The sequence below is a fragment of the Elgaria multicarinata genome, chromosome 10 (assembly GCF_023053635.1).
Source record: "Elgaria multicarinata webbii isolate HBS135686 ecotype San Diego chromosome 10, rElgMul1.1.pri, whole genome shotgun sequence".
In the NCBI taxonomy this organism is placed as follows: domain Eukaryota; kingdom Metazoa; phylum Chordata; class Lepidosauria; order Squamata; family Anguidae; genus Elgaria; species Elgaria multicarinata.
The window spans coordinates 48,949,601-48,966,615 of NC_086180.1; the positions used below are offsets into that span (position 1 = coordinate 48,949,601).

The 17,015-nt window shown below is 42.1% G+C and overlaps 1 protein-coding gene across 3 annotated transcripts in view; it reads left to right on the forward strand.

Annotated features, from left to right (window-relative positions):
• The first annotated feature begins 11,356 nt into the window (after positions 1-11,356).
• The window catches only part of DCLK2 (doublecortin like kinase 2), a 94,386-nt gene continuing 88,727 nt past the window's right edge, over positions 11,357-17,015 (forward strand). For all 3 annotated transcript variants that reach the window (XM_063136444.1, XM_063136445.1, XM_063136446.1), the window contains exon 1: positions 11,357-12,232. In XM_063136444.1, the coding sequence (XP_062992514.1) occupies positions 11,809-12,232 (424 nt within the window). In that variant the 5' untranslated portion in view covers positions 11,357-11,808. The remainder of the gene's footprint in view (positions 12,233-17,015) is intronic.

The following is a 17,015-nucleotide window of genomic DNA, read 5'->3' on the forward strand; positions in this document are numbered from 1 at the left end:
TCTCTCTCTCTCTCTCTCTCTCACACACACACACACACACACACACACACACACACACAGAGAGAGAGAGAGAGAGAGAGAGAGAGAGAGAGAGAGAGAGAGAGAGAGAGAGAGATGCGCACATCAATTGTGGGGTTTTGCAGCAATTATTCTGGCAGATGTTGGAGTCCGTGGGCACATTCATTGATCAGAAACACTGATCGGGATTTGGACCAGTCCCACAAGGACATTGAAGATTATTTTGTGATAAATAAAATGTATAAACCAGTAGTATAGTAGAGTGGAGGCTGGTGGCTCCGATTTTGATGGGGTGGTGAATCCATTCTGGGTTTTAGTCAGAATCAGGCAAAACTCTAAAGGAGCTTTCCAAGGTGCTGAACTTGGTTTGGTGGTGTGGTTCAGCACCCTGGATAGCTCCTTTAGAGTTCTTGCCCCAAATGGATTCACAGCCCCATTTGGTTGTGTGTAAATTCGGAGTCATTAGTCCCCCACTGGTATTGTAGTATATGTTGAAGTGCAGGCACTCATGACAATTCTTCTTGCCATGCCCCCAAGAGGAGGCTAAAATGCCAGCAGCTGTGTTGATCCATCTCTTTCTCTCTGCATTATATATTTTTGTAAAGCCAAAGTATTTTAATTACCATTCTAGACTAAGCCACCCTAAATACTTTGCATTACAACAGAGATTGCTCAGAACAATATATCGTTGCTAGGAAAATCCATTTTCCCATCAGCAACTGTGGTTATTGCAGTTAAACTCAGAGGAAACAGGGAGCGTTGAATGGGTGTGGGTGGCTGATGATGCCATCGACCCTGCCAATAAAAATGTCCAGCACTTTGACCCTGTGAGCTCTGGCTCCATTACACCAGTGGTGTAAACAGAGAACAAGATAGTGCAGAAGTGGCTTGACAGAGAGGCTGCTACAAGCACAGTGAACTGCTCTAGCAAAGAGCACAGAAGATGGAATGGAAAGAGAGATGAATTTAGACACGTGTCTTCTCCTGAAAGGATCTGACATTATCACACTTTCAACGAATTTCAAATACTCTTTCTGTTCAGAGCCCAAGATATGATGGACACTTGCAAACATCCAAATTCTACATGGATTCACTACGCATTGAGCAGCAGCAGGGAGAGTGAGTGAGTAGGTAACAGGATCCAGCTGACTATGTAGCTGCTTGGCCTAGTCACTCCATTACAAATTGTTATCTGTATCATTATTCACTCTCTAGCTACCGAATTCTACATACTGTCTAACATGAAATATGTGCGCTAGCTTCCTCCACACTCAGTCCTTAATTGCCACTGCTGTTGCTTCTAGCTGGCTCTAGCTTTGTTCCTCTCTGGTGCTGCTGAACGGTGCTGCTGATCAAGAAAACACTCTTTGTGTTTATATATCAGCAAGTCCACTGTTTAATTAGAGAATTCATAGTCCTGGAAACAAAAGTAAGCTGGATAAACTCCAGTAAATGGAATTCATTATACAATTCTGACAGACACACATACAGTATAGCCATCTACTAATTGATTACCTTTATTATTATTATTATTATTATTATTATTATTATTATTATTTATTTATTTATATAGCACCATCAATGTACATGGTGCTTTACACCTTTACATCCTGCTATCATGTAGGGCAGAGGTGGGGAACATAGCCTTCCATGTGTTATGTTATTAGGTCCTCCAGAACAAGAAGATATGCAGAACCAAGAGGAAATTTCTCTCATATATTGTTACCCAGCACCTTAGCAAGTTACTTCAGGATATTATAGTGGAACTTTTGTGTGATGATCAACCCTTTGTCAGTTACATTGGGCCTGTTCAGACAACACACTAAGCCACGGTTAGGCCACTAACCATTTTGCAGCAAATGGTTAGTGAGCATGTTTACACCATGGTTATGTAGCAACCATGCTTAGGAATGGTTCACGTGACACACTAAGTCGTAACGTTTAGCTCAAAATGCTTAACCACCATGGTTTAGCGTCTCATCTGAACAGGGTCAGAGTAGCCCTGTTTTCTATGGCTGCAAGGAAATTGGCAGCTGTTTTGTGAAGAATAAGACTACTCTGATTATATTATGATTGCCTATGGATAGATACAAACAAACTTCTGCTGCTACTAATGGGTACAGTGAGTGGCCCAGGAAAGCCTGGTATTGCTAAAGGCAAGTAGGCATTCCTTGGATGATAACCCACTGCAACCCTCCTGTAAGAGCAGGATATAAGTTTAATAATTAAAAACTGACTCTGCTTGATTTAAAACTTTATAGTGTACAAAGCTCACAGGAGTTAAGACTGTGCAAGCTAAAGGTGTGACTCAAATTAATTGTATATGAAGGCAGTGCCAGGAGTGATCAAAGCATTTCAGTTCAAGTAAAATAAAGCACATACAGGATAAGGTATTCACCATTATATTGTAAGCTGGTGTATACCTGAAGATACATTTTCCCACCAATTCTGTGTCTACTCTGTTAGAGGGAGCAGAAGCTGAAAGGACACCCGTCTTTCTTGCATTGATAAAGAAAACCTTACTTCTGAAATGTGACCTCACTTGCATCTTCTGCTTCCAAAAAAGTGGGAGCATGTTTTCCTCTCTGTCATTGCAAAAAAGAAAGAAAGTACATTCCTTCTCTCCAATAAATGTTTGCTTGTTCCTAATGCTTGCATAAATAGGAAAATAGTTAGACATTTTCCCTTGCCATTCTGACTAATAAAATGTGTTGCATCCTCAAAAATATCAATCATGTTATCAATTTATTTATTTATTTACAATATTTATATACTGCTCCCCATTCAAAATTTTGGAACAGTGTACAAGATGAAATAAAATAAAAACAGAATAAAACCACATTAAAATAGTTTAAAAGAAAAAAGCAAATTGCGAAGTAAACCGTGGCTGGTCATCAAGGGAAGGCTTCCTGGAATAACAGCATTTTCAGGAGGCACCGAAAGGAATACGAAGTTGGTGCCTTCCCTGCCAGAGGCAGGGAATTTCATAAGAGGGGGGCTACCATGCTGAAGGTTCTAGCCCTGTTGGAGTCCAACTGGAGGTGAGGTCTATGTGGAACCACCAGGAGCATGCCCTCGGATGACCTCAATGACCAGGCAGGTTGATAGGGAAGAAGGTGCTCTTTCAAGTATCCTGGTCTCAAGTGTTTAGGGCTTTGTACACTAGTACAACAACCTTAAACATGGCCTGGTAGTGAATAGGCAGCCACAGCAGTTCCCTCAGCAAATGAGTTACATGCTGGAAAGGGGCAACTCCAGACAACAGCCGAGCTGAAACATTCTGCACTAGCTCCAGCTTCCAGAGCAGCTTAAAGAGTAGCCCCACATACAGCACATTGCAGTAATCAAATCTTGAGGTTACCAATGCCTGTACATGACCAAGCTATCCCTGTCCAGGACAGTCCGTAGCTGGTGAACCATCCAAAGCTGGTAAAAGGCACTCCAAGCCGCCGTGGCCACTTGAGCCTCCAGTGACAGAAATGGATCTAAAAGTACCGCCAAACTACAAACCTGATCTTTCAGAGGGAGTGTAACCCCATCCAGAACAAGCAATGAGCCTATCTCCCAGACTCGGGTACCACTCACCCAAGGGCTTCCATCTTGCCAGGATTCAGTTTCAGTTTATTGGCCCTCATCCAGCCCATTACGGAGTCTAGGCACTGGTCCAGGACCTGTACAGCCTCACCTGATTCTGTTGTCACAGGGAAATAGAGCTGCATATCATCAGCATATTGATGGCATTTAGCTCCAAATCCCCTAATGACCGCTCCCTGTCCAATTTACCATATAATTATGAAGATATGCAATGCAAAAGTGGCATTTTCCCTGTTAGATTCTTATAGTTTAGAGGGGGTGGGCAACATGTAGCCCTCCAGACAGCAGAGCAAATGATGTGGGGTGATAAAAGTTGTAGGCCAACAATATCTGGAGGATCACAAGTTGCCCATCCTTGGTTTAGCTTAAAAATAAAGCATGTAAATCAAATGTATTCGAGGTTTATCTTCACTACCATTTATTTAAGTTGAAACCTAATATATCCCACATACAACCTAAATATAAGTGTGAAAGCATCCTAGTAATGCTAGCAAACATAAACGCAACCAGAATTACAGCCCATAATAAAAGCATAAATGGAAGCGACATTGGAAACTTGACATCATAGGGACTATAAGGAGGTTTTGGGCTATATTTATGTGTTCTGTGAATAGCTGCAAAATACTTGTGAAGTTTTAAATTGTGCAAAAGAAGTTGAACTTAACAGGCTCATACTTATTTCTGTAAAAGCAAACTTATGAGCCTCTCTCTCTCTCTCTCTCTCTCTCTCTCTCTGTTCACAGAGCCATAGAGCTCAGCCTTTCCCAACCTGGATTTGGACTATCACTCCCACCATTCCTGAACATTGGCCAAGCTAGCTGCAGATGATGTGAGTTGAAGTCCAAAACATCTGGAGGGCACGAGGTTGGGGAAGACTGGATTAGAGTATGTTCTTTTTGATGAAAATGCTCCCTATATGTTCAGTTCTAAAAAGAAAACAATTACAGGCCTTAACTTGATTTTTGTCTATTGCCCTATTCAGTTTAGCCAAGGAAAACAATAAAATTGTGCTCTGCCCTTCATTTCATGCACAGAAGCCAACTAGGCTAGCAGTTGAATATTACTAAGGGAGGTCATATGAAAAGGAGGACAGGGCTCCTGAATCTTTAACAGTTGTATTGAAAATGGAATTTTAGCAGGTGTCATTTGTATGCGGGCAGCAACTGGTGAAATTTCCTCTTCATCACAACAGATATAGCTGCAGGAGCCCTGTCCTCTTTTGTATCTGGTCAGAGGGCAGGGCTCCTGCAGCTTTAACTGTTGTGATGAAGAGGGAATTTCACCAGTTGCTACATACATATAGACAGCTGCTGAAATTCCCTTTTCTGTACAACTCTTAAAGATACAGAATCCCTGTCCTCCTTTTCATTTGGTCACCTTATAGGACATCATCTCCCACTACATCTGAAGGCAGGTTGTCTTAAGGGGCACATGGCAGACACACCTCTGTCCCCCAACATCTCACTGCCACTTCCCATTCCCTGAGGCAACCACCTCACTCTGCCTAAATTAGTAAGTCTGTCTCTGAGAGATTTTTTGGGAACCAGTCATGTGTGTCTCTTAAGAATTAGGGCCATTAAACCTTCAAATTTAAAGCAACTTTTTGTCATTGTAATCTTCTGTAGGCCGTTCTTAAGCAAAGCAAAAATGAAATGGAATGCCGATTGAACTATATTTATCACTCAGGTTTCTAAAAGCATATTTATCACTCACATTCCTAAAAACAATGTATACACTTTATATAATTAATACTCAATGTCAATAAAATCTACTGTCATTTACAGCAACCCCCTTAAAAACATCTGTACTAACAGAGCACTATTGAGATTAGATGTAAATGTGTATACAGCTTTTCAGGAAAAAAGATTGTGCTCAAAGATTGTGCCCCAGGAAAAACACAACAATAACAAATAATTCATGTTGAGCTGGTTACATAAAAGGTCTTCTTCTTCTTCTTCTTCTTCTTCTTCTTCTTCTTCTTCTTCTTCTTCTTCTTCTCCTTCTCCTCCTCCTCCTCCTCCTCCTCCTCCTCCTCCTCCTCATGTCCTGCATCTCAGATCTGCCTGAACACTCTAGTACAAACTTGTGATGGGAGGTTTTTACTATTTTATCTGCCTTGCAGGACTGTCAGAAAAATCTTGCATTCAATAGCTCCCAGTTCTCTCACTTAGGGAATGCATTTTCATGCAGGCCTGTCAAATTAGCTCAAACACAGTGCAGTCCTTTTTTATCTTTTTTTAAAGAAAACCATGAAAATGCAAACACAGATGGCAACACTAGGCTCCCTGAACTTTCCCAGTAGAAACCCAGAAAAATGCAATCAACTTTCCAATGCACATTCATGTCAGTGTAAAAAAAAAGAAAAAGAAAATATGTAAGATGAGTGTATTTTAACAGAATTCTGCTTGTGCAAGCAGTGGGTCCAGTTTTCACCATCTAAACAATTAATTGGCACAGGTGTGACATCAGAACATGATGCACTGACTCAGCACAGGATATTTTAACTGAAATAGATGGGGAGATGCAGAGCTTATATAATGCAAGGTTATAACACAAATAAGAGCTACAGAAATAGCTAAAGATAGAAGTAGCTAGAGGGTAATTTGAAGACAACAGGGGGAAATGTGAAGGGTTTTAAAGAAATGCAGTGCAGTCATTTGATTCTAGAATGACGGTTAAGGGACTTGTTATAGTTAAGTTACAGTGCAATCCTATGCATGCTTACTCAGAAGAAAATCCCATTGTACTCAATGGGCTTACTCTCAGATAAATGTGCATAGGATTGCAGCCTTAGAGTGTCTTTTTTTAAAAAAAAATTAAAAAAAAAGCTAGCAGTTCTGAATCCTCACCATGGAAAGGTTAAGAGAGATTAGAAAAGAATATGTATTTGTTATGTTTATATTCCACCTTTTTGGCTCACCAGAGATGGCTCATTTTATACATATACAAACTCTTAAAATAACATAATAATCCCCTATAGCAGCAATAAGAAATAAAAACCCACAACATTAGCAGCACAGCATATTCTTTACATCAGCCCCAAATGTCTGTTGGCACAAAATCTCCTCTTCTAAACATTTTCATAGCAGCTGCCTGCCATGTCTCCGTTGGAAGGAAGTTCCATCAGGAAGACTCTCCCACAGAGGAAACCACTCTGCTCCTGGTAGTAATCAGCTTCACCCCCGATTGTCTTATTTAAACATCTTAACACATGGAGGGATTTGTATGGGAAGAAGCAATTCCAGAGATATACTGTGCCTAGATCATTTTAAGCTTTCTATGTCAAAGCAAGCACCTTGAAATGGCTGCTACATTCCAGATCAGCTGAATTTTCCAAATAGCCTTTAAGTCTTACATAGAACATATTGTTATAATAATAAAGTCTAGAGATTATAAGGAAATCCACTGCAACATCTGGATCCATGAAGAAGGAAAAACAAAGCCGGATGTCATCAGCGTCATGACTTTGCACCCTGAACTTCTAGATGACCTCTCCTAGTTAAGTGGTTTCATGTAGCAGTTAAACAGAATGGCATCTTAGACTGAACCTTATGGCAAACCACAGGATCATTGATAATGGAGTAGAGCTTTGCCGTACTCTTTTGTAAGACCTAGCTAAAAGGTAGAAGCAGAAATACAACAGGGAGAGAAGCACTACATTCCCCAAATGTCATTTTTGATAATAGCAAAAGTGGTTTGAGGAAATCTGCAGGATCACACTCTTTCTGTTCTTCTCCCAATCTAGGGCATGTCTACATGAATGGCTTGCTCCAAGGTGGCTTCGCAGTAGCGGCACATCATCTACATGATGCAACTGCCATTGCAAAGCCATCCCGGGGCAAACCCTTGAAACTCCGCTCCAAAAAAGTCAGGCACATACCAGGACTTTTTTGGCAGCAGAGCCCATGGTGCCCCTTGATTGGTTGCCAGAGGCGGCCCCATGCCTGTAAAAGTAAAAGTAAAATAAAATGGGGGGGGAGGAGAGGAACGGGTCCATTCCTTCCCCCCTTTTTAAATGTTATTATCTGTATCTTTGTAGCAGAGGGAGGAGCCAGCCAGAGGGAGAAGAGGTGGTTCACCCTGAGTCCCTGCCCCCTTGTGTCCTCCTCTGGCCACCTCATTCCTACCCCTCTTATTATTATTATTATTATTATTATTATTATTATTATTATTATTATCTGTATCCGTGCAGCTCCACAAATACAGATAATAAAATTATCTGTATCTGTGAAGCTGTTTTTATTTATTTATTACTTTTAAAGAATGGGAAAGTTTGCGCTTGCATTCCCTCCCATGCAGACACCCGGAAGGAACGCAAGTGCTGGAGCAAAGTGTCTCACGGCGCCAAAGCGCCGCTGTAAACATGGGGGCCTACCAAGGTGACCAAGGCAGTTGTGGCAGAAGGAGGTCACATTGAAATGGATTTGGATAATTGCCTTAATCCAGAAACAATTGTCTAACTCCAGTAGCTATTCCAAGTTCAGCCACCTTTACCAGAAATGGTAAATCTGAGGTGAGTCTATAATATTCCAGGCTAAGGAGGTTTTAACCTAACCACTATTTCCTTTAATGGTGCAGAAACCACACCTTCCTACAAGGGAATCTGTAACACTTCCATTAGCAGTGCAGCCCATCTCCCTCAGCTTCTGCCAGCAAGCCTGATGGGCAAGAGTAGTAAAGGGCACAAGCAACAGGCCAAACCTCTCCAGACCCTCCCTCCATATCTTCAGATGACATCAACCAAAATGTCACCCAACAGGAATATAACACATACTGTGTACTGTCCAGTGAGCTTCAGCTATTGGGCGGTATAGGAATGCAATAATAAATAAATAAATCTAGTTTTATATAACCAGGTTAGGAACGAACTATACATGACATAGGAAATTGTGATCAGATCTCCTGGTGTCTTTTTTTAATTTTTTTTAAACAACTTAAAAGCTGCCATGGGGCTCCCTGAACTGCACTGGGAGCATGGCACCAAGGGAGGGGATGTTTAGCCCATATTTACCCAGTTGACACTGCCCCTTTCCAAAAGCTGCTTTTAGCCCCACTGAGGAAAAATGTTGGATTCTGCCTGTTTTTCTTCCAGCAAAGCTATTAGCAAATGACATGGGAGATGGCATGGGATGAAAGAGCTGCTGCTCCAAGCCAATTCTATCCTCCCCTCTCTCGCACACAGCCACTTTGAGCTTTTACTAAACCATAGTATGTTGTTTGGCCCTCCACTGCACAGTCAAAACTGCAAGGGCCCATAGCAGTGTTTCAGGTTCCAGAAATTGCTTCAGAATACAGTGTCCGGCCTGTCATATGAGGTTGGCGAGATGAGCGCCTTTGAGCATCTGCAGAATGCTTTCCCATTTAGCACTTACAGAGCCAGTCTACCCAGTTCTGGGGATGGCCTGGCCTACAGGCATGTGATCTCTATTTATCTCTCATGAGTTAGCAATGCCAGCATTCCATTCTTGTTATGCTAGCAAAGTCATCCCTTGCAAGGGGGATGTGATCCCATTCTCATTCTATGTGCTGCCTTGTCCTATACAGAGTTACCCAACAGTACGTCCTACTGACTTACCCCCAAGTTATTATGCCAAGGATTGCCGTTTCTAGTGTTGTTGTTTTAAGATTCAGGCCTGTGTCCTTGTGGATTAGAACTTGGTTCATGATATCTAATGCTATTATTATTATTATTATTATTATTATTATTATTATTATTATTATTATTATTATGCATGTTTGAATTTTTGTTATAAGTTGCCTTGAATCTTCTCTGAGAAAGGTGCCTAAATAATGATGAAGAAGAAGAAGAAGAAGAAGAAGAAGAAGAAGAAGAAGAAGAAGAAGTCATGAACCTTTGGCAAGCTGCTGTCTCTCGTCCTCTCTTTCTTGCTTCTAAAGTACATAATAGGGCAAAAGTAAGAAATCTTGAAGAGAAGTGGTCTGAGCATAGAAAAAACTGGTTGTGGTGCCAAAATGTGATAGGGGTATAGCTGGAGTGTGGGGGAGATTGATATCTTTGTACATTAAAAAAAAACCTTATATAAATCCTGTCTATGCATATGATTCAGTGGCACGGCTAATGCAACATATTTTGCTGCCAGAGACAGAACAGCAAATTCCCCCTCCCAACAAAAGACAAGGTACATAACTAGTACCTCAAGTTGGCCAAGTTATTTTGACAGCTCATACAGAAAAATTCCACAAGTACCTCTCCCTGAGAATAAAAAATACAGTAATAATAATGACTGCACCCCTCTACATACTTACATGGAAGTGTTTTCCATTGACCTCAGTGGGGCTTACTTCTGAGAATACATGTGTAGGATTGCACTGTAAATAACTAATAATGTCCTGGGCAGGATCTACACTTCACTTGTGCTTTTTATATTGTATTTTGTATTTGTGTTTTTTAGACTGTTGGTTCTAACATGGTTTTAATTTTTGTGAACTACCCAGAGAGCTTCGGCTATTGGGCAGTATAAAAATGTAATAAAAATAAATAAATAAATACTGCTTTAAAACAGTTTATAATAGTTTTGACAATGGTTGGGGCCCAGGACAAACTCCATAGACAGTTTTCAAAACGTTTTCAAACTCTTTTACCCTGCTTGGTGTAGGTCTGTTAATGACACTCAAAATCAGCTGCCTGAGGCAGCTACTTCAGCATGCCCAATAGTAGGAGGTAAGTAGATTAGTAGGGAGTAATCCTTGTTCATATCACTGAATCTTTCCCAGAGGGCTGGCTGTGTTAGTCTATTGCAGCAAGAACAACAGAGTCTTGTAGCACCTTAAATAATTTATTTTGGCATGAGTATAAAGGTATAATTGTAAATATAAAGACAGATACACTGATTTGGGCATCGATTTATGTTTGATACCAAAATAAATGTATTAGTCTTTACGGAGCCACAAGACTCTTCGTTGCGTTCACTTAATCTTTATGATCGGGGATGTTAGTATAACGGCTTTTTAATATGCAGCTTTAAGAGCCAGAGCCACCGTCTGCCTCGGAGTTCATCACGGATAACACGAGCCGCTTTAGGACCCAGCAACCACCTCTGCTTATCTCAGCCACACACTGCATTGCTATTAGTGCATGTTGGCCGGGTTGCAGCCGCCGCCGCCTGCTCCTCCTGTTGGATTCTCTGCGCCTGCCTTCCACCGAGGTTGCGGGTACACACAGGAAAGGAGAGGGAGCGACAGAGGAAGCCTATTTCCTTTCCTTTCATTCAAATGCACAGCGGCTCTCCCTTTGGAGCTTTACGGGGGGGGGGGGGGGTGTAGCGTTGCTAGCGGGTCTGTTATCGCCTGGGAGATCTGCCCTGGCTACGGCCGCCGGTAGGATTGTGCCTGCGCCTGGGCGGGCGCCTTTTGGAAGAGCAGGGATTTGGATAGCGTTGGCTCTGCCTTGGATGTGAGGCGAAAGACACGGCGGCGCGGGCAGAACGGGTACGAGGCGACGTCCGCTCTGCGTTGGGGTGGCTGCTATTATGGTCGTGATTAGCGCGCTCTAGTCAACTGGGATTTTTGGCTGGGCTTCTAAGGGGGCGGGGACGCGCCGGCACCGAGCGGAACAGACGCGGCGTCGCCACCTCCCTCTCTTCAGTAGCTCCAAGCAGAGAATGGAATGACTGAGGGGGACGCTGCCAGCAGCAGCAGCAGCAGCAGCATCCTTCTCACTGCCCTGTGCGCGCGCCTAAAGCTGGATGAAGCATCCTGGAGGGTTTGGCCGTCCCGCCGTCCCCGAGCGGGTGCTCTGCGCGCTAAGTGCCCGGGGTTGCCTTTAAGCCGGGAGATGCCGAGCGGAGGCTCTGGGAGAGCGCGCGAGGGGCGCGTTTCGGTGCTTGCGCGTGCGTGGCTGCTTTAAAGAGGGCGACCGGCTACCCCCTGATGGACACGAAGTCCCGGGCACTGCTTGCCGCTGCCGCTGTTGCTATTATTATTGGTACTGCTGCTGATTCTCGGAGGAAAGCGCTTGTCCGCTGCGAGCCTCTGAGGTACCGCGTTCTCCCGCCCTCGTTTTGGCGGGATGCTGAGCTAGGCATCCCTTCCAGGGCTTCTCGCTGGGCAAGGTGCGTGACGAAGAGAGACGGCTAGGAGGTATCGGTGGTGGAGGATTTTTTATTTTTTAAAAACACATTTATTTATTCACCGGGAGGAAGGGGGCGGCTGCGGTGTAGGCGACCGAGCTTTTAAATGGCCAGCCCCCGGAGGTGCATTGAGTTGGAGCATTTCGAAGAGAGGGACAAAAGGCAGCAGCGCTCGAGCTCCCGCCGAGGAGGGGGCAGCTCCACTTGCAGCAGCAGCTCGGGGCCCAAAGGGAACGGGCTCATCCCAAGCCCCGCGCACAGCGCCCACTGCAGCTTCTACCGCACGCGCACCCTGCAGGCCCTCAGCTCGGAGAAGAAGGCGAAAAAGGCGCGCTTCTACCGCAATGGGGACAAGTACTTCAAGGGCTTGGTCTATCCCATTTCCAGCGACCGCTTCCGTTCCTTCGACGCCCTCCTCATCGAGCTCACCAGGTCTCTATCGGACAACGTCAACCTGCCCCAGGGCGTCCGTACCATCTATACCATTGACGGCATCCGGAAGGTCGCCACCCTCGACGAACTGGTGGATGGTAAGGAAGGCGAACACCTGCGCCTGAGTGGGCTGGGGAAGGCGAACAGGGCGTTCTTAGAAAGGTGTACTCGGAAGTAAGCCCCGTTGAGTTCAGTGGGAGTTACTCCAGTGTTCACATGCATAGGGTCTCAGCCTAAGCAACTGTCAAGGGCATGTTCACAAGAAGGGGGGGGGGGTTTGAAGAGATATTTTACTGTTACCCACAATTCTTAGATGATGTCACCCTGTTCCAGCTGATTCATATTGCCACTGTTCATAAATGAGGCATGTCTCAGTAAATGCTTCCACACCCCCTTTTGCCTGGCCCAGAAACTATACAGTTTTATAGAGTGCTTCCAAACAAAGCTTCTATGGCACCATCACCTTAACTCATTCAGAGAGGTTTACAGGGGTTCTGGACAATCTCATCTTCTACATGTGACACTCCTGAGAGTTGTCCTTTTTTCTTTCTTTTTTACCACTTCCTCCACCTTCTTCCTTAATGCAGGACATCTGTTATGGAGGAAAAGACAGAACAACATCACAGTGCCTTTTGATTGTTAGCTCTAGGAGCCCTCTGTCTGGAAGCACCCATAGTGATATTTGGTAGGGAAGACTTGATGTGTTCATTAGAATGCATGAAGGTTGAGACACGGATATGAGCCTATCAACCTATACTGCACTCCCCTGTTATAAAATGTGGGTTCCTGCACGTTCAAAATGTAATTAGAGTCACCTACATGTGCTTGCAAATAGTCTGAGAGAGGATAAAAGGTGCTTTTAGCCTTGCTTGTGAAAACAGCCAGAAGTTTGCTAAAAGAGATTTGTGGTCTTTTCCATCCTTAGTTTTTCAAGGCTGTGACACTTGAGTTTTCAATGTTGTAGAATTTCTGATTCAGATTTCAAAATCAAATTATTAAAGGGTTGGATTAATGTAACTAAAGATTCCAATGCTCATTTCTTCCCAGCTCCGTAATTAACTTTTCTTCTTTGTGTTTGCACATTGTGCATTGGACGTTTTAGTGGACCAGTGGAGAGCCAAACAGTTTGGGAATGCTTGTTGAACAGGAGTTTCCAAGCCATGTATGAGATTTTCGGAGTGGGACTATGGAAAATTTCTGCTACACAAATACTAGATAGCACAAAGAATATAAAATTCCCATATCACTTCTTTGTATGTGGAACTTCATGAAAAAGTGTAAGAAATCACAGGAATGGCTTGTATGAATTTTAAACCCAAAGCAGGTTAGGAAGCCAATGTCCAACTTGAATATCGAGACCATAATTGCACCCTTGCATGTTAATCCTTATATTCAATATGGTCCTCATATACAATAAGAGTCATTGTGTATGAAAATGCTGTTAAAAATGGCCTTTATTTGACAAACTCTAAATAGGCACACTTTGGGCGTGCGAAAGATTATTTCACAGGCAGGCAAGTGTGCTCAAGATACACAAACTCCATGGAGAACAAAAGTGTGCTGGTTTAAAAACCTGGAATAGCCTGCATAAAAGATACCATCTTTATGATTGAAATTATCTGGAACCCATAAGTATGCTTCATAGAACTTCATGGCTGTCTGTTACTTCAGGTCATTTTGTCCCCATAGTATGCTCTGCAGAGTATATCTTTTATTTTACAGGCTATTTGGAAGATTGGGTTGCCATACCAATGTTTTTAGGATTTTGTACTAACATGCATAAAAGCTCTTCACACTAAAGATTCATCCTTAATTAAATGTATTAAAAGGGATGCATTTTTTTTAATGTTCCTCAGGTCCTTACATATGAAGAAAGTTTGGCATGATGGGTGTGTGCTTTTTTGTTACACTGTTGCCCATATAGCTGCAATCTTATATACTAGAATGACATTTAGCTGATTTACACCAGCTGGTGTAAATCTTAATGTGCAGAGCAGTTAGGCTAATGACTGGGCAGCTCTCATGTACAGACATTGACCTGGTTCGCACATTACTCTAAACCTAGGTTTATTTAACTTGTGGTTTGTTGCCGTACCCAGAGTTTGTCTGGTACGAACAAACTATGGGTTCCCTTTCTGGGTTGTTTATGGTTAACAAGCCATGGTTTGTTAGCATGACTGGATTCACACATCACAAGAACCCAGAATTCAACAACCCATGGGTCAAATAAACGGTGGGTTAGTTTTAGGTGTGAACCAGGTCACTATTTGCGTTAACTGGTGCCTCCATATACTGCCTGTGTGGTGTTGTTGTTTTTTAAAAAGTGTTGTTGCAATCATGGGGCTAAATAGACAGATCCCAAGTAGAAATGTGTATAGACACATGTACACTCTGACCTGGTTTACACATAATGACTATCCAGAGTATGGGTTATTGTTGAATTATGGGTTGTGGGTTGAATTATGGGTTAAACACTATGGTTTAACTATGGTTTGTTTACCATAAACAACCTAGGAAGTGCACCCATGGTTTGTTGTTGGGTTGTGAACTCTGGCTTGTTCATGGTTAACAACACATAGACTGGGTTCACACAACACAACAACACACTCAAGATTGAGTAGGGATTAAACTGTGGGTTGTAGTTGAACTGTATGTCGATACATTGTGTGAACCCAGCCACACTAACAAACCATGGTTTGTTAACCACAAACAACCCAGAGTTCATGACCCAACAAGAAACCATAGGTTCTCTTCCTGGGTCGTTCGTTGTTATCCAACAATGGTTTGTTAGAACACTGGATTAATACAACATAACAATTCAAGATTCAAGGGCAACCCATACACAGCCTTGAGTGTGGGTTGTTACATTGTGTGAACCCAGCCATTATTAAACCATAGTGCAGGGTTTGCATGTAACAGCAACCCCTGGTATCCTCCAGATGTTTTGGACTGCAACTTCTAGCATTCCTGGCCATGGGCCATGCTGGCTGAGGCTTATGAGAGTTAAAGCCCAAAACATTTAAAGGTCATGACATGGCAAAGTTGCTCCAAAATAACTGAGTAGCTAGTCAGCATAAGTATGATGAAAAATGATGTGTTTGTTGATTTTCAAAGGCATGTCAGACACAAGTGATGAGACTGCTACCTAATAAATGGAAATTTTTGTCTATACTTCAGTTCTTACACTCCTACATCATCTTCCCTGCTTTTGAAAAGCTCTCCTAAAGGCTTGTTTCAGGAAACTCCAAGCAGTTATTTGTCATTTGATTAGCTAATTGTCTAATGAAACACCTTTTTTCAATTCTAAAATTGATGGTCAAGATTTTGATTGTGTTCCAAGAGCCTTTATAATGATTTGTTGAAGAAAACTATTTGAGTTTAAGTTGCGGTGTAAAGCTGTGCATGTTTACTCTGAAGTAAGACCCACTGTGATCAATGTGACATACTTCTTAATAAGTATGGCTTTTGGCTTTGATCTACTGTTAAATATAGATCTCCCCACCCAGGACTTTTCATTCATACTGATGAGAAATGACAGCAAAGGGTCTTGTGCCACCTTAAAGACTAACAGATTTATTATGGCGTAAGCTTTTGTGGATTAGAGTCAGATGCATGAAGTATTTTCCTCAGTTGGCAGATAATATGTATTGTTATAGAGGGGGAAATGTAAATAGTGACACCAATGGGCCTGGAAATGAAAGAAAATCAATCTGTGACTATGTTCTCTAAAGTTTAAGAATCAAGGTGAGCATTCACATCTTATACAACAACAACAACAGTTTATTGCGGTCAATAGACCATTCCAGCAAATAAATTTTTTACATACAAGCAAACTGAACATACCATTAATTATTAAAAGTCGGGCGATCATAGAAGATCTAAAAGAAATGGCCAAGTTCAAAAACTTGGCCACTTGCTCAGTGATTGATTTGTCTATATTACAAAGTAAAAGAGACGTTAAGAATTCAGTTGGGTGACCAGGATAAGATTGTAAAATAGGGTTTAGAAGATCGTTTCTAGCCCCTAGATAAAATCTACAAAACAGTAAAACATGAGATGCAGTTTCCACTTCACTATTGTTGCAGGGGCAGCATCTGTTGAGCACTGGAATTTTATTAAATCTGCCCTCCAGAAGTTTGGAGGGAAGGACCTTAAGTCTGGCTAATGAAAATGCTCTCCTGTATTTAGGAATAGTCAACTTATATCTATTTAAGCATTACATAGAATTCTAACACTGCCAGTTTAATATATGCTTTCCTGAGTTAAATGAATAGACCTGAGTTCACAAATAACATTTCATATATGAAAAAATAATGCCTCATGTTCCAATATCAAACATTTTGATAACTTGAGCCTAATGCCAGTGTTCTGTAAACATTTAATCCTAAAATTGATGTAATTATTGACTCTGAGGAAGCAGACTAAGAAATAGGATGGAATTAAAAACTGTTTGGACAGCAGCCTTATTTACATTTTGATGCCCTTACATAATAAAAATGTCCAACATTGCATTAAGAGAATCATATGATTGAACTTATATTGTATTTTCAAGTCTTTTTAAAAAAAATAAACTATAAGACCAAAAGTGTGTAATCATCAGTGCAAGCATGATTCTTGTTCTAAAAGTGTTAAACTACAGCAGTGACATCTAGCTTCTTCAACTTGCAGGGCTGGATATTTCCCAGATAAATTGCTGGGGGCTGGAGCTTTCTTTCTGCCATGACGTCATCGCTTTCCCACTTCTCTGAATTTCATAAATTTTGTGCTGTAGATTACTACAAAATCTGAATGTAATGTGGTAAGGGAAGCATCTTATAGGCTGGCTTATTTATATGAGTCAAAGATTTTATACTTTCACATAAAACCAGCAAGGCAAATTTA